At 54.1% G+C, this 19,659-nt stretch overlaps 1 protein-coding gene across 2 annotated transcripts in view; it reads left to right on the top strand.

The window, feature by feature from the left end:
- Nucleotides 1-2,428: 2,428 nt before the first annotated feature.
- The window catches only part of Arrb1 (arrestin beta 1), a 72,527-nt gene continuing 55,296 nt past the window's right edge, over nucleotides 2,429-19,659 (top strand). For both annotated transcript variants that reach the window (XM_028877510.2, XM_028877507.2), the window contains exon 1: nucleotides 2,429-2,546. In XM_028877510.2, the coding sequence (XP_028733343.1) occupies nucleotides 2,527-2,546 (20 nt within the window). In that variant the 5' untranslated portion in view covers nucleotides 2,429-2,526. The remainder of the gene's footprint in view (nucleotides 2,547-19,659) is intronic.

Here is a 19,659-nt window from a genome sequence, read left to right as displayed (position 1 = left end):
CACTTTGTAGACCAGGCTGGCCTCGAACTCACAGAGATCCACCTGCCTCTGCCTCCTGAGTGCTGGGATTAAAGGCGTGTGCCACCACTGCCTGGCTTTGAGTGAATACTAAGTGCTTTCCTTAGGCCTGGCAGAAAGTGTCCTCTTTACCCCCCACCCCCATTCTAGAGCCCTCCCTGGACTGAAAGCTCTGTCCTATTTGCTGCTGACCTGTAAATTCCCCAGAACCGCAACTGGCACAATAAACAGTCATTGAATAAACAGTAAGCCGAATTCTGGCCCTGCTCTGTGTTAGCGTCCCTTGGAGGAACACTGGAGAAAGGGAGCTTGGGGCCAAGGTCAAGAGCAGGCTGTGGATTTGGGCTAGCTACTTAGTTTCTCTAAGCACCAGTTGGCTCATTCATTCTGGAAAAGGCAACAGAGGATCTAGCTCACAGACATGCAAGCACCAAGTAGCACCAGGCACCCCCCCCCATCCCTTCGTGGGATTTGTAGAAGGGATGCATGCACTTGACATCTTGCATGCTGACTCCACCATCTACCAATCTCTTCAGTGTCCCTCAGTGTTTAGAGCCTCGCTTTCCAAAGCCAGTCCAAGAAGCACTCCGTGGGGGTGGGGGCTACCTGGAACATCTGGTGCATCTTTCTGAACTGCTTGTTTTACTGGGAAGTAATCTAAAACATTGCTTGTTATAGTAACATAACCACAGATACTTATTGAGTAGGATGACGGATTTGCCTGAATGCTTTGAGAATTATTACTGGGCACTGTATTGAGAGCCTCAGGCTTGGAGGAAGTCTATGTGGAGAGTACAAGACCAGGCCTCTCCATTGGTTAAGGGCCTTTTGGGGTCCCAAAGTGAGCTTCCTGCTATCAACAGAAGACTCGATTCTGTTCCTTTCAAGACCCCCCACTCCTGTAGAAGGAACAGGTGGTTTTCTGTTCTGCCCTGGTTGGGGCAAGGGAAGATCCCAGGGGCGAAGAAAAGGCAGGTAAAAGTTCCAGACCTTAATCCATTTTCTCCGAGCTCTTATCATTGCCCAGACGTGGACCACCCTGCCTGCCCATTAGCCTCTACCCACCCCTCCCCAATCTGGACATAATTATAGTCATTATCCTAGGATATTATTACCAACTCTATAAACAGCACACTCTGTGTAAACAGTATAGGTAACTGCTTCTGCACGTAATTACAGGAGATGTTTCCAGAACCGCAATTGCATCCGAGTAAATGATAGCTTCCTTTCCTATCATTAATACTCTGATATTAGGGACCTATCAGGGCCAATTAGTCAAACCCCAGCAGTGAGGGGGTGAGAAAGACCTCACATTCTCCCACTGTCTGCAAAGCATGAAGGTACCTCTCAAGATCCTTGCTCGGAGAAAATGGATTAAAACCCAGAACCCTTCCCTACTCCTCCTTAGCGTTTGGGTTCCACCCTCTCACCCCTCACCTGCAGCTTCTACAGTAGTAGAAACTTGAGGAAAGTCAAGATTTCCAAGGATACCAAGGAAGATGCAGACAGTAGGCTCTGCTGGACACAACTGTATTCAGGTGCCGGCCCACAAGAACAAGTGAGTCCCTTCAACCTGTGGACAGGTCCCCTGCTGGCTTTAGGACCCAGCCAATACGCATGAAATGGGCTCTGAGATAGTCACCATTGCAGGCAACCAACCTAGGCCTGGGTGCTATCAACGATGATGCTACCGGCCACCCACGGGTCGGCTCTCGGTCCCTTCCTTATCTCCAGTTCTCACCGCTTCCTCTTTCGGCCTGCCCCTCCCGTACCCTTTCCACTCTCATCAGCTCTCCAGAGTTGCAGTCCGCTGCCCGCCCCCACCCCTTCTTCCTGTCCCCGTTGTGCTGTTGGGTGGTATCTCTCCAGAAGGGCGGGGGCGGGGAGGGTGGAGCAAGGGCGAAGGCCTGGCTAGGCTTCTGGAATCTCTCGCTGTCCTCACGCCGGGGCGCCGCTGTGGCTGGGCCTCGGAGTCTGCGGATTTTCCGCTTTCATCTACCCGCGGACACAAAGGCCAGCCCCTGGCGTGCGCGGGAGACGCGCTCGCACCCACGGCTGTGCGCACACACGCACAACTGCACAAAGACGTGCACACCTCTGCATACACACACACACACACAGACATACACACAGACACTTTCCCGACAGCCGCGGGCGCGCGCAGCCGTGCACACTGACTCGCACTGGCACGCGCTCGCGTGCACGCGCTCGCGTGGACCAGCCGCGGTCGGCCGCCCAGCCTTTACTCTCTGGGCGCGCACACGCAGAGCCGCGCACGGAGCCACACACGCGCGCTCACACCCGCACGCTCCACGCCCCTGGCGGCGGCCGGGGCGCTGTGCTGCTCGAGCGACGGGCGGGGACCCGGGCGGGGGCGGCGGCGGCGGCGACAGCAGAGGAGGCGGAGCGGGGTAGCCGGGAGCGGGCTGGCCCGCGCTCCTCCTGGCGGCCGGGGATTTTCCAGCCTGGGCGCTGACGCCGCGGACCTCCCTGCGGCCGCCGCGGACCATGGGCGACAAAGGGACACGGTGAGTGCGAGTGGCCGCCCTGCCTCGCGCGCGCGTGGGGACGACCTGGGCGAGGGCACGGGCGGAGGGTCCAATCAGCGTCACCCGGGATCTGGCACTCTGTTCTCCGCCCAAGTCTCTTGTGTGGTCGCTAGCCAGGACCATGTGTAAGGACCGAGGCAGCCAGGGTGGGCCACCCCCTCTGGCTCAGGCTCCTGGCTGAGACGAGCTCTCACACACCCTGCACTGGCCGGCAGATTCGAGGACGCTCCGGGGCGGCCTGACACACTACACACATGCTCATGAACACAGGAGCACCCTCCTGCTGGCACACACTGACAGCACTGCCACACTTCGCATTTGTGACACGACGACGTCACACACGGTCTCTCTCCTCGCGCGCGCACACACACTCGTCTGTCAACACATTCTTGCTGACAGTCCTGTTAGCACACACAGGTCCCACTAGAACACGCATCAGCTCTAACACACCCTCATGTTGCTGCACACATGTGGGCATACACCAACACACATATCCTGTCACTTGGATGCTGCAAAGCGCGCTCTGGCTGGTGCACGCAGTCTGCCAACCCTCTCTGACGCGACACCGACATGACATGATGTAGCCACATGTCTTAGAGACACACCAGCGTTAACCACACTGCACGTCAGAAAATGCCTGCGGGGCCTGACACCCATCCCCCCCCCGGGGGTGGGGTGGGGGAGGTTGGATACAGTCACTCCTGACTCCCCATGGCAGGACTGGAAACACAGGTCACAGAGTGGAGGTCTGTCTGGGGCCTGGAAAGGCAGGTCCCTTTCACATGGCTTCCTTCCCCTCTGACCTCCAAAACGCACAGCTGGGAGCTATGAGCAGAGGGAAGTGGGGGAACTGTGTTGGAGAGCCTCCCTTGAAAGGAGAGGTGAGGCCCTCAGGATGGAAGTAGGAGGGCTAGGGGTGCGGCAGGGAAGCTCTTGGGGTCAGCCTTATGACCCGAACCAACCCTGGACAGGTTTCTACCATTTCACCTTCCTGGCCCCTGAAAGTCTCGCTGCGGTCCTGCCTGGCTCTCCTCTAGCCTTCCTGCACCTGCTGGTTTTCATTGCTTTCCTTATCACTCACCTTTGTGTCCTTCTCTCTGCCTTTACCTCCTTTCTTCCAGTATTTATTAAGCCCCTGTTGTATACTGAAAATAGCATAGGGGATCCGAGATGATCAGAGAAGACACATCTCCGTTGTCACATGCTGGGACCCTTAAACAAATGGATTGTTCGATCACTGCTAGTTGACACTCTTAGCCATGTGTGAAAGGCGACCCAGGGGTAGAAACTGAGGCACTGAGGTAACTCAGACACCTCATGTTTAGAAACTGCTTCCCACCAGCCGCTCTACAGAGGCTCCTCCAGGAGGTTAATTTTCCTTTTCTGGTTTCCCCAAAGAGGAACCAAAGGATGAGAAAAGTCTCTTGGCGTGCTTAAAGGTCAGGAGGGGGCAGGGGCCAGAACCCACTGTGTCTGTGGCTCTCCTTGGGCCACTAGGCACTGTGTGGACCCCAGGTGTGAGGACTAGCAGGGTCCCCGCACTGTACAGAGGCACGGCCTTGGGAGACTGCAGAGGGTCATGAAGCCTTTACATTCACCTTGAGGCCCGGCCCCTAGCAGCTGGCTGCCCAACACCGTGACCCAGGCCTCCGTCCTTGGAGGAAGGATGTGAGACTCTCTTCAGCCACATCCATCTCCCCATGCAAACCCTCCCGACCTGTGAGGTCAGGCTTTGCTCTGGCAGGGCATGGCAGGCAGTCATCGGCCATCCCTTCTCCTTTGTTCTGCTGTGCTGCTGGTGACCAGGGTGACTCAGCCCTGCTGGGCCTCTCTGTAACTAGGGGAGAATTGTCACATGCCTCCCTGATAGCATGAGTTGTCACAGGATGAGGACATGTGGGCTGCCGGACACCTGTTGGAGAACCTGTCTGAGGCCAGAGCTTTGCCCTTGACTCCCTCTGCTCTGCTTCTAACTCAAGGGCGAGCCTAGTATTCCCATCTGTAAATTGGAGCACTCAGAACTTTGGTTTTCACAGTTCCCATGAGCTTACCGAGGTCACTGGATACAGGAGCAGGAGCTGCCTAGGCCTGGAAATATGGTCTGACTAGATAAACTCCACCTGTCCCCGCCTGTCCTTCCTGCACCCCCTCCCCATCCTCTAGAACTTCAAATTCTGACACTCCCTTTCTAGACCTATCTGGATAAGAAGGGCAAAATCACAGAGACGTTGACCATTGTGTTCCATTAGCCGTGAGACTTTACTTTGTGAATCGGAAAGGACATTGCAAACACCCAACACTCAGGCTCTGGAGTCTTCACGTCTATCCATCTGTCTCAAATTTCCCCATCCAGAGGAAGTGATAATGAACATTAATCAAAACGGTCACCATCCTCTGGGAGCCCCCTGGTCGAGAGAGAGAGAGAGAGAGAGAGAGAGAGAGAGAGAGAGAGAGAGAGAGAGAGAGAGAGAGAGAGAGGAGTAACAGGGCAGGAACATGCTGGCTCCAAGATGGAGGAGTCCCAACAGCGGTCCCAGGAGCACAGGTCCAGTCATTAAACAAGTGGCTCCTTGGTACCCTGGGGCTGGAGTTTTCAAAGGTGAATCCCCAGGAGATCCATCCCCAGGGGCATGTGACACAGGGCACAGCACTGTGGCCGGTGGAAGAGGAGTCCCTGCCAGAGCTCTGAGCTGCATGTGGCCTGAAGCTGTCCCGGGTAGTCAGAGCGGCTGAGATTTACCTAGAAGCCTGAGGAAGTTGAAGAAGGAAACCGGAGCACCCTGCCAGGCCTGGAGATGTGAAAGGTGGCCTGCAGCCTAGGGGTGGGTTCAAGAGGTGAACACTGGCCTGTCATCCCCAGCCTGGGACTGTCAGGCTGCGGGGACAGCATTTTTTCTCCCAACACCAGGGGCAGCTGAAAGGAGAGGGTGGGGTGATGGAGGGGCAGGCATGAATCTTCTTCCTCTTAGACTTGGACAGGGGGAGGAGCAGGCCTAGAGGTAGAGACACTCTAGGAAGAAGCTTCAGAACTAAGGCTGCAGGGAGGATGGGGCTGATCAACAGCATTTAGACAAGGAAGTGGACCTAGAAAACTAGATGGTTGATTGGATCTTTGCTGCCTGTCTGGAGTTAGAATTATGTTCCTAGGGGCTGGAAAGATGGCTCCAGAAAGGTCTGCTGCTTAAGCATGAGGCCCTGAGTTTGGATCTCCAGAACCCACATAAAAGCTGGGCGTCTCTAACCCTAGTACTGGGGCTTGGGGGTCAGGAGGGGAAGGGCTGTGGAGACAGGCATGTTGCTGGAGCTCTCTGGCCAGCCAGCCTAGTGCCCAGGTTTAGCAAGAGACTGTCTCACAGGGTGGAGAGTGTATGAAGAAAATAGCAGATATGAACTTCTGGCCTTTACATACATGCACATCAGCACATATACAAGAAGTAGGTGCATAATCTCACTGTATTCCTGCCACAGTTTATTAAATTAGAAATTGCTGTTCCCATTTTAAAGATATGGAAATAAACTAGGAGAGAAGAAGCATGTCTACCACCATTCAGCCAGCTAGCATCTGAACGGAGCTCTCTGTGTCCATCAGGTCCTCTCTGCTACTGTATACTCAGAAGGAAAGGGACTTGTCCTATCCACAGCTGGCCTTTCAACTGCCCCCAGCTGGTCCTATTAACTCGAAAAGTGACCCGAGGGATCATCTTGAGGCAGCAGGAGGGATGGAGTGGAATCTCCTTTGCTGCAGATGCTGATAAACTCTCCCCCTGTGTGTCCCCCTACTCCGCCCCAGGGAGGGAGGGCAGCTGTAATGGGACTCGCAATCACCAGCTCTCCGTGAACCTTGGCTGTCTTTCTTGAGGTGGTTAAGCCCTGGGTGACCCTTCTTGGCTAGAACATAGGGAAGTCCTGTGGCTTTGGCAGGAGTGTTCCTGGGTTGCTGCTGGGCGTGGCGGTGAGCCTGGCCCAGTGTCCCTGATTCCCAGCTGGCCTCTGGGCTGCAGACTCCTTTGATGGCTGGTTTCCTTTCAAGTCTGGACCTCCTGGCCCGAGAGACTGAAACCTCTAGCTGGCATGGGCTCAGGGGTCCTTAGTTGTGGGCTGGCCTCCATCAGGGCCGTTCTTTCACACGGGCAGTATTGGTTGAAGACAGCAACAGGGAGATTCAGAGTGGCCTCTTGACCACCACTGGGCAATCCATTCTACCGCTTGCTGGGGTGACATGCTGACTGTCTAGCTAAGGTCCGCATGGGCGGCAGGGGAGCCAGGAGTGGGCTGAGCAAGACGAGGGAGGCTTTGACAGGTTCCTCTGGACCTCAGGCTAGGGCCAGGGGGCAGCTGGGGACTTGACAGTCTTCTGAGTGGACACTTGGAGGCTATAGATGACCTTGGTGTCGGGAGAAGGGAGAACGTGACAAGATGGCAGGGACAGCAGAGCCTTGCAGAGCCCGGGTGTGGGGGGGTGGTGGAGAGAATCAGCAGACAGCTGAGGACAGCTGGGCCCTGGAGTCCCAGAAGCAGCAAAGGATGACAGAGGCCAGAGGAGGGGGTGCAGCAAGATTCTCCTGTGTAGCCAGGTGGCGGATGGGAGTCTGGGGTTTGGTGGAGTGTGAGGCTGCACATGAACACAGTAGGCAGAGGAGAAAGGAGGAGCCTCTGCTTTTCTACGTGCCTTCCAGAACTCTTGGTCACAAAGCACTTAGATCAGCGAGGGCTTCCCGGAGGAATTCGGGTCTTGTAGGGTGGAACAAAATGCAGTGTGGTGTGTGAGCTGGCCAGGGCAGGCGTGCTCCTGGAGGGAGGGTCCTCTGACTCCAGTGGAGGTCTGGAAGAGCTTCCTGGATCAGGTGGCCCTGAGCTGGGTGCTGGATCTGAAGGAAGGCCTAGGTGGTAGGAGGGTGCCTTGGACAGAAAGAAGAGCCCATGCCAAGGTATTGATTGACACTAGCTCAGGTGGGGGACTGGGAGGGCAAGGCTAAGAGGGATGCCAGCTCTGGCCTGAGGCACTGGAGGAACCGAGTAACAAGCATAGTCTGGGGGCGGGGCTTGCCTCCCCGTTGGTGAGCTCTTTTTGGTTCTGGCTAAATCTGTGTCTTGTCTGTTAGGCCCACCAGCCTTCAGATCTGGTTCTTGGAAGATGCCTGGCAGTGCTTTTTGGACTAAATTGAACTCTGTCCTCCACGCTCTGCTCTCAGCCCTGGGGCCCCCCTAAGTGCTGACGTAAATTCCATCTCTTCCATTAGGGATCCCTCAGAACCAAAGCACTGCTTCTCACACTGGTCTGGGTGTCCTGAGAAGGGGATCATAGCTCATTTAGACCAGGAGGTCCCAGGCAGAGGCAGTAAGTAGTACTCTCTCAGACTGGAAGCTGCCTAGCAGACAGTGTCCCCACTTCCTGAGGCATGGGGCTGCTGAGGGTGAATCTCATCACTATATATATATCCTGGGACAGAACAAGTGTCCTCCTGGCAGATTCCGGGCACTGCCCTGCCATGTACAGGATGGATCCTGTCCCCGGGGGTGGGTGGCTTGATTCCTAGCTTGGGAGTGGAGAATGGGGGTGGGACAGGGTGGCTGTTTTGAGAGGGGAACAAAGGGTTCTGTTGTCCAGCCCCTTCTCGGCCTCCCTCCTCAGAGGAGCCCTGGCTGGGTCATCTCTCAGGAGACAGCCTCCTCCTTCCTGGGACTGGCCCATCTCTAGAATTCCCTCAGAGGATCTCCTTGTTCCTGCTCAGGAGACCTGATGCCAGATGAGGCCCCGGGAGGCCAGGCCCCAGGGGCTGGACCTCACAGGTCCCTGGAGGTCTGTGTAATTGAAGTCAATACTGAAAGGATAGGGCCCTGTCTGGTAAGGTCCCCATAGAGCTTAGGTCCCAGGAAAAGAAAATTGTTTACTAAAGAGCCTCAGCAAGTCGGGGGGCTGTGGCAGGAATTAAGACTTCAGTTCCTGAGCTGTGGGGCAGAATGTCCCTTCCATGGTGGCCTGCGGCCTGTGGATTGACAATGGGTCCCCTTGATGCTTCTGCAGGGTCACCCCTCCCGCGTTGCCACCAACGGAAGAGGAAAGGTTTTGGCAAAAGGACAAGGGAATAGACTGGGATGGCCCATTCTAGGAGCACTCCAGTCCTTGTTGACTGGTCACTCACTGCTGTGTGACTGAGGACATGAGATTCACCAGCTCTGAGCCCCCATGTCCCTGTAGAAATCAAATCAGCGTGCATGTGTGAGGTCTCTTCTCTTGCATTCTGATGATTGGCTTTTCTTCTGGGGGCCAAAAATGGGGGGTTGGACAGTTCGGGTCTCTGTGACAGATTGGTGAGGCAGAGACTGTCAAGCAAGCAGGTCCAGGGTATAGAGTCCACAGTGATAAGGATGCGGAAGGATGTACCTCCTGCTGGCTTCTGTGGCATTAAAAGCTTCCTTTAGTAGTGGTCTCCACTCTCTGGTCTCATCTCCGGCCTCCAGGGACATCAGATCAACTAGTTATTGGCAAGTCCCTGAGGTCAGTCGCCTCTGCTAGGCTATTCCCTCCTGAGCATGTTTCCCTCTTCCCTTCAGCCCCCTCACCCCCCACCCCAGACAGGGTTTCTCTGTGTAGACCAGGTTGTCCTTGAACTCACAGAGATCTGCCTGCCTCTGCCTCCCAAGTGTTGGGATTAAAGGTGTGCACCACCACCGCCCGGCTCCTTCAAGGGTCTTTGGGAATCACATCCTTCAGGAAGCAGCCTGAGTCTCTGTGGTACTCTGGGGCCCTCTTCTAGGCTGGACTCTCTGACGCTATCAGGTCTATCTATCAGGCATGGATTAGCTGCTCTTGGGAAGAACCAATTTCCGGGTTCCAAATCCCACCTCTGACACTCAAAAGCTGATTGTCTAACCAATTGTTTAGCTAATTGTTGCTCCCTGTCTGGGAAGCTGGGAGGAGGCTGTCTTTGAGGGGCAGGTGATTTGAAACAGGTCTAGCTCAGAGTCCTGGCACAGTGTCAGGCCTGAAGGTGAGTGTTGAATGCTCTCCTTGGATCAGCCTTCCTTACCAAGCTGAAGCTCCCCCAGGGAGGGAACGGCTGATTCACTTTTCAGGTCCCAAAGGCCCCATCCTTAGTACACAGGGGGTGACTTGGCCCCGCATAGTGAAAGTCCTTCCCGTTTGACAGGCCCAAATTCCTCCAGGAAGCCCTCCGAAGCTTCCTGATCTCTTTGCCGTCTTCTCCTGCACACACTTACCTCTCTCCCTGCCCGCACTTTGTGATATTCTTGTATGAAGCAAGGACACTCTGCAAGGGCACCTGGCCCAGGTTGCCTTGTCCCTGTATCTGTGCAGGCCTGGCATGGCCCTGAGCTCCATAAATATTTGTTCAGTGAAAGAAGCTGAATGTGGGCGTTTCAGTGGGAGATGTCCTCAGAGAGGAGAGAAGGATCTCGGAGTAGCGTAGAGCCACAGGAATTAGATTAGGCTCGTGGCCCAGAAGGCAGAGGTCATGGGATGGTCAACTTTCTCTCCATTTAAAAAAAAAAAAACTTAGTTTCTGATCCTGGAACTTCCCGGCAGGGGGTGGGGTGTGTGTGTGTGTGTGTGTGTGTGTGTGTGTGTGTGTGTGTGTGTGTGTAGGTTGGGGGGGGTGGCTGCCGGCGCTGCTGCTGCTGCTGCTGCTGCTGCTGCTGTTGCTGCTGCTCCCTCTTGGTAGCAGCCCTCCGAAACATTTCTCTGCTTGTCCACATCTCTGGTAGGTACTATGGATTAAACCCCTGTGTGCGAGGCAAGTGCTCTACCGCTGATCTGAAGCCCCAGCCCTGTTTTTGTTTTGAGGCAGGGGCCTTAGCTCAGGCTAGCCTTCATCTTCCTATATAGCCAAGGTTGATCTTGCACTTTTGGTCCTCCTGCCTCCACCTTCAGAGTGCTGGGATTACAAGCCTGTGTCAGTGTGCTTGGTTGATGAGGTGCGGGGGATTGAACCCAGGGCATCGCTTGTACTAGGCAAACACTGAAACGCTTCGTCAGCTGACCTGTATCCCAGCCCCAAATCCCACTTCTTAAGTGCCCCGATGTGGAACCATCTTCCCCTGACCCTCAAGTGTGGGCTCCTCTGTCACGCTCATCCTCAGACGTCCCTGAGCCTTTCTCTCTCCGCTTTGGACAGGAGCATGAGAGCAGGGAGTCCCACTCGAGGGTGGACATCTGGGTCTGGCAACAGTACACCCAGTGTGGTCTGACCTGGCTTGAGGAGGGGGCTGTGGCTTCCCGTGATCTCCCTGGATCAAGGAGCTCTTTATGCAGCTCAAGAGCCTGCCTTGGCTGGCCGAGCCGAGGACTCCCCATTGGCTGTCCAGTGGGCAAGTGCCCAGAACCCACCTCATTATAAGGCACAGAATTCTGGGCACTGGATCCAGCAGGCTGTGGTCATAATCAGCTAATTAAACCACCCAAGAATGGATGTTTGGCCCAGAGGAGTGTGTAGGGGGGTTGAGGAGGGTGGTGAGGCTGGGGGAGAGTAAGAGGGATGGATGCTGAGAGCTGAGCCTGCAGGGCAGAGCTGGGAAAGGGAAGCAGGAAGCAGGGGGAGGAGCTGGAGAGCAAGGGAAGGGGCAGGTGCAGAGAGGGTGCCCTGTGGGCAGATCACCCGGGTAAAATGGGAGCCCGAACCCCACTTCCTCAGTCTTTCACGTCAAGGCAAGGTGCTCTTCCTCTCTAAGCCTCAGTTTCTCCATGTGTCAAAGACGAGGTGGGAGAGGCCTTGGCCTAGGAGGTCTCTGGGATCTCTCCTCGTTCCTCAGGTTCTGTACTGAAGGGAGCAAGTAATACAGTTCCGGCCTGGAGCAAAGGCGGAGCCTCCAGCAGCCTGTGGTGAGGGAGGAGCAGACAGTGCCATGCTCTGCTGGAACCTGTGGGTCGGAGCAGCCCTGGGCCGAGGTGAATCGGAAGGGGAGGCTTGCCCAGCTCGGATGCTCTCCCCAGGTCATCCTATCCCCAGGCTGAGTCCTGACACTGTCCTGTGAATCCAAATAGTGTCCTCAGAAAGGGACTGTTTTAAGTGATGTTCTCCCTCTCCAGGGATGGAGTAGTCATTTTCCATTCTAGAAATTTCCCGGGTAGTACTCTCTGTCAGGGTGTGTGTGCGTGCGTGTGTGTGTGTGTGTGTGTCGTGTGTGTGTGGTGTGTGTGTGTGTGTGTGTGTGTGTGTGTGTGTGTGTGTGCAGTGTATGTGTTGGGAGGTAGAGCCCCAAGGTTTAGGGTGTGGATTTTACAGTAAGATAAACTCAGCTACTACCCTCTGAGCTCTCAATATTTCACTATCATGACCTTGGTCAAGGGCCTTGGACTCCCTGGGCCTCAGTTTCCACCCTTGGGAAGTCAATGCACCTGTCTATTACACACTGGGTGGCTATGGGCCCAGAGGTAAGGGTTTGATACAATCACTATTGTAGATGGGATGGTGGTTCACACCGTGAGCAGAGCACACGAGAGGATTGTCTTGAATTTGAGGCCAACTGGTTTTTGAAATAAAGGGGCCGTGAGAGAGCTGAGCTGGTGAAGGGACTTGCTACCAGGACTGACTACCTGAGTTTGATCTCTAGAACCCACGTAGTTGAAGAAGAGAACCTGTTCTCAGGCACTCGAACACAAATAAATAAAATGTGATATACAAGTCACTTGTTATCGAAGCCTGGGAAATGGACTTTGGCTTTTGCCTGCCTAGCCTATCCCCTCCACCCATCCCTTCCCTGTTCTTCTCTTTGCTCTCCTGACTTGCCCCTAGCTGGTCCAGGCCTGTGCACACTGCTGGGTGGGGGTTAGTGGGGTTACCCAGGGCCATAGAAGACCAGTCAAGACAGGAAAGGGAAATGAGATTGCCCAGGGCCAGCGCTGCAGGGCTGGGGTGGGGTGCCTCTTCTCTGGCCTCTGCCTGCCAAAGCAGACTCTCTAAGAGGAAATGGGGAGAGATTGCAGAGCTAGAAGCTGGAAGCAGTTGTGGAGAGAGCGCCCTGGCATCCCAGACTCAGTCCCAGCTCCTTGAGCCCTTACCCTCGTTCACAGGCCAGAGCCTGGTTGGCTGCCAGGCAAGCCGACAGGCCACTTTTTCACACACTTGGAAAACAACAGCCCTTCCTGGTTCCCAGCATTCAGCAGGAAGGGCTGGAGAGATGTCAGGAGGTTTGGGGGACCAGCAGCACAGGGCAGGAGTCTGCCTCTGTTTCCCCAGCCTCTGGCCAGCCTCAGAGTTGGGCTGTGGCCTGCCCCCAGCAAGGGCCTCTGACTTGGAGGACGCCTAGGAAGCTGGTTATGTAAGTCAGCAAGACTCCCTGCTCACTTCCTCCTTCCCTCCCTAGTGAGGCCCTGCAAGCAGGAGGCAGGTGTGCTTTGCTCCGACTCTCTAGGCCCAGCAGGTTGCTGTGACCATCCTGTGCTGGAGTGTGGTAGGCGTGGGGGTGGTCTCTTTGTCCACACCCTGTGGGGCAAGCCTTGTGGGCTGCCTCAGTGCAGGCCTCTGGGTTGGCACTGAGCATTGCCTCCTCCCACACCCTGAGCAGTCTGAAGCTGCAAAGCTTCATTAGAGGAAACAGGCGGCGGCGGGCCTGAGATCATTTGCCTACAAACTGCCCCCAGAGGGGAGCTGGCCTCTGCAGCCAGAAGAACAAATCGCCAGCATTTTTCGGTTTGTTCCGTTCCATTCCACAAACATTTCTCCAGTGCTGGCCAGGCGCCAGACCTCTGCTACAGGCATGTCCCTGGAGTGGCTCAGCCTACCACCGTGGACATTTAAGGAGCAGTTTGGCTTCATGCGACACCTAAGGGTGGACCGTGTTTCTGTGGCTGGCATACTGGTCCTCCTGGAGCTCTCATGAATGGAAAGCTGTCTCCTGCAGGTTGGGGTTTTCAGGGATGGCTTATTCCCTTTTAACTGGGCCATGCCACTCCCCCCAGGAGGTGCCGATGAACATATGTTTCTCTGAGCATTTTGCCAGGCCCTGGGCCCAATGCTGGACACCTGAGATAGGAAGTGGAGGCAGCCTCTCACGGCATTTGTATGTGGGGGGAGACAGAAGATAAATCGCTGTAACATTCTTAAGAGTGGTAAGGGGTATCCATTTATAACTGGAGACAGCAATCTAGGATTAAGGCTGAGAGTCTTCTGTATAGAACAGGGGACACTCAAACATGCTGTGGGAGAGTCATTTGAGAGGCCCCAAAGATGAGCTTGGTGGTCTGTGAAACAGGCCGTCATCTGGGACTGGAGACCCCCCCCCTGTGCTAGGTGGAGGCTCATGGCTTTCCACAGGAGTTTCTTGGGAATGCAGATTGCTTCAGGACAACAAAACAAAACAACAACAACAACAAACCAGAGTGAAACTAGTCACGGGAGTGCTTTGCTTCTAATCACTCGGGAGGAAGAGGGAGGCAGAAGGCTGCAAGTGTGAGGTCATCCTGCTCTACCCTGTAAGCTCCCGGCCAGCCAGGGTGACATAGTGAGTCTCCTCCATCCTCCACCCCCCACCTTTTCTAAACAAAACCAAAACAAAAAGGTCAAGAAATCAGGGTGAAAAGTGAAGGTGGCCCAGTGAGTATTTTAGTGAGATTGGAAATGAGGTGGGCATACGGGCAGACACTGGGCAAGCAGCACTGGAAGCCAGGTCTGCCTGGGGTCTACCCTGGTGGCAGGCGGAGATTTCAAAGCTTCTCTGCAGCAGAACAGACCTTGCAGGAGGCCATTGGAGGTTTCCAGCAGAGTGCAAGGCTGGGGAGCTAAGTCTTAGGAGAGACAGCTCTGGTTTTGGGGCCGTGGCCAGGAAGGGGCATGTCTGTTGGTCTCTATAGCTTAGAGGGCCATCTTTAGGGACATTGAGGCCAAGTGGTGTGGCAGAGAGGGCAGCAGGCTGGGGTTCTCACCTCCTCATACCTGTATCCATCTATGAGTGAGATGCTCAAGTTCCGGGGAAGTGGTACCCGTCTTCTTCACTGGAGTGTCTGTGCTAATGAGAGCGCCCAGCATCTTCACAGGGCTCACCGGGTGGGTGAGATTTTTGTTGCGAGTCTGTGCAGCCCCAGGGCTGTGCGAGAAAACTGAAGCATTTAAGAAGACTTAGTAAGGAGAATTTTGATTTTTTTTGGCAAGTTTCTTTTTTCCGATATCCTAAAAAGGACAAAGCTGATGACATGTTATAATGAAGCAGCTAATATGCACGCCGCTCTTCCTCACACACAGCAGCGAACTGCCTTCTTTGCAGCCACTCGGCAGACATGATTGCAATCACCATTTTGCAGAAGGAACTCTGTAGTAGGGAATTTTCAGAGGACTATAATGAGCCCCGCTCAGGCCACAGATGGTCCTGGGTTCCTCCAGCCTCAGCTTCCTTATGAGTGAGATAGTAAAACAAACAAACAAAAAACCAAACCAAACCAAAACAAAAATGCCTGACTATCGATGGTGGTGCACGCCTTTAATCCCAGCACTTGGGAGGCAGAAGCACATGGTTCTCTGAGTTCGAGGCCAACCTGCTCTACAGAGCTAGTTCCAGGACAGCCAGAGCTACACAGAGAAACCCTGTTTCCAAAAAAAAAAAAAAAAAGAGTAAGTGAGTATCTGGAACAAAGGTGACCCGAGCTCATCCTCCCTGTAGAGAAACCCATTCCCTTCGGTCCCAGCTCAGACATTCAGTCTGAATGATGAAGATGATGATGATGATGATAGATGATGATGATGATGATGTGTGTGTGTGTGTGTGTGTGTGTGTGTGTGTGTGTCTTATAATGCTGCTCCATTCCACCAGCTTCTGGCCTGGGCGGTTCCACTAGACTTCTGCCTGTCCTGCAGCTCAGTATAAAGCCGTAAGCAATCCCTTCATTCAGAAACACACCAGACTGACCTTCCCAGCTTAAAAGATAACCAGTTGCTCCCTACAGGAGCATCCATGACTTTCAGGCAGCACCAAGAGCCCTGCAGTTCCTGTCTCTGACTCCCTGCCTGCTGTCCCCACACCGTGGACACTGGCTTGACCTCAGTGGCCATTGACTTTCACACCTTGTGTCTCTATTAGATCAGGCTTTTTGCCTTGGCTAGCCCTTCCTCCCCCAATTGTTAGAACCTTCTTTATATGTTGTTTTCAAGGCACAATCTCACTATATAACCCAAGCTGGCCTTGTACTCGAGATGATTCTCCTGCCTCAGCCACCTGAGTACTGGGAATGAAGGTTCATGCTCCCGTACTTGTCTCCCTTCTTAGGACCTTCCATCCCCTCCATCCATCACATTTGAGACAGGGTCTCATGCGTCCCAGGCTGGCTTCAAATTCACTGTATATTCGAGGGTGACCCTGAACGTGTGATCCTCCTGTTTCTACATCCTGAATGTTGGGATGCAGGCATGTGCTGTTGGAAATGGGTTTATGTATGGCTGGGGATCGAACCCAGGGCCTCCTGCACATGAGGCAAGTGTTCGGCTAACCGAGCTACATCCCTGGCCCGCCGTCCTTAGACCTTAATTTGAACAGTTGCTTGTGCACCTTTTCCAGGCATGGAGCTTTCTCTTGGCTCTGTGCCCCCTGGAGGAAGAACAAACAGTCCTCGACGTCCCTTGGCACCTGACAGGACTCCTTGGTGGCGCTCTGTCCCAGAGTGGGCTACTGATAGAGAGAAGGGTCCTCTGTCCAGTTAGAGGCTGTCCTTGGGGTCGGAGTCGGCTCAGAGGAAGTGGGCCTGAGCTGCTGCCCCAAAGGAGAAGCACCTTTCTTTCTTGATGCCTTCCTGGTCCTGGTGCTGGAAGAAAGCAGACAGGACCAGCAGAAAAGGGGAAATGGCTATATTTTGAGCTGGGGTTTGGGATCTCCTAGCCTGGAGATGAACAAACAAGGCCCAGGCCTTTCTTCTTCCTTTCCTTTTCTTACACTCTTTCTGCCCACATGGGCTATGCAGACACTGACTGCGGAACTGACTTTGAGGTCGTGTGCATGCTGAAACTCACCCTTCCCTTTATCTGTCTTGCCAGATCTGAGTTCAAGTCTTGACAAACACTTGGAACTCCGTAACTCTGGCAGTCACACTTTTTTTTTTTTTTTTTTTTTTTTTTTTTTTTTTTTTTTTTTTACTTTTGAACATTCGTAACTCTGGGCAGGTCACACCGCCTTTCTGAGCCTCGGTTTCTTCTGCATACCACAGAATGGATAACGCCTTCCCCACAGGGTGGTGTCACTCTGCGGGGGGCGAAGGACTGAGCAGGTGTCTTTGAAAGTGCCTGTTTGTGGAGCGGAAGCTACTTTCAGGTCAGAAGTCTCGAGAGCATTGATGGTCACCTGGGCCAGGGCCAGGCTCATAGCGCCACACCAGTCTTCTTGGGACTGTCATTTTTGCACCTTAGGGAACCTCCCCCACCCCCAGCTCGGTGCTGAGCACACTGGGACCAAGGTACTGTCTTGGTGACTCACTGTTCTATTGCTGTGAAAAGACACCATGACCAAAGCAGCTTACAACAGGAAGCAATTGACTAGGACCTTGCTTAGAGTTTCAGAGGGAGAATCCCCGGCCATCATGGCGGGAAGTGCGGCGGCAGCAGATAGGCATGGCAGCAATGTGGGAGCTGAGAGCTTACACCTCATCCTCAGGCAGAGAGGGGGTGGCTGGGCCTACCATGGGCTTTAACACCTCAGAGCTCACTCGCAGTGACACCCCTCCTCCAACACCTCTTAGTCCCCCCTAAACAGTCCACGGACTGGGAACCAAACACTCGGACACATGAGCCTATGGGGGCCATTTTCATTCAATCCACCACAGTTTCCTACTGCACATTTTCCACGACGGCTTGTGCTTGAGGTATATCAATGACTTCATCATTGGTGCGGGACAGCGAAGGGACCAGGACGAATAAGAGCAAATGCTGGTCTGTAGGGTGAGTCAGGAAGCGAAAAAGCACCTGGAAGGCCCAGGAGGTGGACAGTGAGGAAAGGACCGGACAGCGGGACGTGAAATGTGCTTGGCGGGAGTGGAAGGACGCAAGGCCCTGACGGCTGTGTAAGGCTGTGTAAGGCTGTGTAAGGCTGTGTAAGGCTCGGAAACTCGCTTCCAAGGTCTGGTGCACTCTTGGATATCTCAAGAGAAGGCAATGGCCGGTTTGCTCTTGTTCAGGAAGATCTGTCACGAGTGCCCAGCCGCTCTTCTGTCCCAGCAGCTCAAGGCCTTTCACTCTGTGGACCACTGCTCTCTAAAGTGTCTGCCTGCCGCTCCTCCCCTCCAGGGCTAGGGTGGGAGCGGGAGAGGAGAGCTTCAGGCCGTGCTCAGGGCCGGTTTCAGAAACGAAAGGCTCAGTTTCTCACATGGTTACAGACTTTCCACCTAAGTGTGTCAAGACACTTGCAGAAAGCCCCCTGGTGCGTGTGTTAGCGCATACTTGGTAGGCACTCACTGTCTCCTTTTGCAAAACGAGGACGAAACAACTTACCCTGTCTAGCTGCTGAGACTGTGGTATGTGCTAGCTGGCAGGCGGGCTTCTTAGCTACTCTGAGTTGCAGGTGCAGCTAGGGGCAGATCCTGCCAGCCCACTCGCGGGCAGATCTTCTCAGGGATGTGCGTCAGGATCACCAAGAGATCCACTGGTGGGGCCTTCGAAAGCAGCAGGGCCTGGACTCAGATGAGCTTGGCTACTTCGGAAGCTGTGGCAAGACACACAGACCTGGACCACGGCAGGGAGGCTTTCTGCATCAGAAGAACTTCCTTGGAGCTGGAGCGGAGCCAGAGCCACATCTGTCTGTTGGGCTGGGGGCAGGGCCTTTGTGAAGGCGGGTTATGCTCAGATCGCCTCTGGGCCCTTCCTCCAGTCCCGAGGCAGATTTACTTCAAGACAAAGCTGCACCCTAGCTTCAGGCCTTCTGGACTCCAGGCTCTTCCCAGGGCCCCTCTTGTGTCCCAGGACTCAGGGCCTCCCTGAACTTTGACAAAGAAAGATCATTTGTGTTATTTGCTAGTTTTTTGTTTTGTTTTGTTTTGTTTTTTTACTTTAAGCAGGCTTCTTGGATGGGGGTATAGCTCATATACTTGGCCCTGGGTTAGATTCCCAGCACCCACAAACGGTGTAGGGGTGCATGTCTGTAATCTCAGCACCTGGGAGGTGAAGGCAGGACAAACCAGGAGGGTGACATAGGCTATCCTGTGGAGCACAGCTGGACTGGGAAGGGACTATCAGAATCCGATGGGGCTTTCCACGGGGAGGGGGCTAGAGGAAGCCTGGCCTGGCCATCCTGCAGCTGGATGAAGTGTCTGGTTGCTTTGGGGCTTGTGGACGCTTCCGGAGCAGCTAGCTGAACTTCGCTGCTCCTAAGGAAGCCAGGCCGATGGGCTATGCTGTACTCTAACGAAGTCCCAAGGGGGCTGCCTGTCCTCCCCAACCTCAGTGTCCAGTTTAGGGGAGAAAGGGAGGAGAGCAGGTTAGAGGCTGCCAGGAAAGATCAGGTGCCTTGTTATGGACTAGGTTTCAAATCTCATGTCTAATTGGTTGTGATGGTATACACCCGTAATCCCAGCACCAGGGAAGCTGAGGCAGGAGATCAGTTCAAAACCATCTTCAACTACATGGTGAGTCCAAGGCTGGCTCTGGCTATATGAGACTTCATTCTCAAAGGAAAAAAATAAAATCAAATTTCACCTCTTCTGCTCATCAAGTCAGTGAATGTTAAATTTTTAAATAGTTATATAATTTTCCTGAACTTAAAAAAAAATTTCATCTTCAAAGTGTCCTTCCTGCCATGGGGGTTGTGGTAAGCCTCAAAAGAGATAATGTGGGACTTCACAGAAGACCTGGCACAGAGTAGGTACTCAGATTGTGCCTCGCACACCGTCCCAGGTCCCTCACTAGCTTGTATTCTGCACTTTGCCCCATCTGCCTGTGCCCCGAGTCAACGTGTACTCCCTGGGTTTTGTTTAGGTCATCTTGTGACCTTCCACAGCCTATGTACAGGGCCTTTGAGACACTTTGAAAGGGTAGGTAAGAAGAAAAGAATGTTCTTTTACTTAAAAACCCCAGTACTGTGCACCTACTGTGTGCTCCTTCCAGGGGCCTTCTGTGTGGCTTTTGCCCTGCCGAGCTCCAGCCGCTGCGACTGTTGCTAGGCTCCC

This window comes from Peromyscus leucopus, chromosome 1, assembly GCF_004664715.2.
Source record: "Peromyscus leucopus breed LL Stock chromosome 1, UCI_PerLeu_2.1, whole genome shotgun sequence".
NCBI classification, from domain to species: Eukaryota; Metazoa; Chordata; class Mammalia; order Rodentia; family Cricetidae; genus Peromyscus; species Peromyscus leucopus.
The sequence above is the reverse complement of the archived record's forward strand: the minus strand, read 5'-3'. Positions and strand labels throughout refer to the sequence as shown.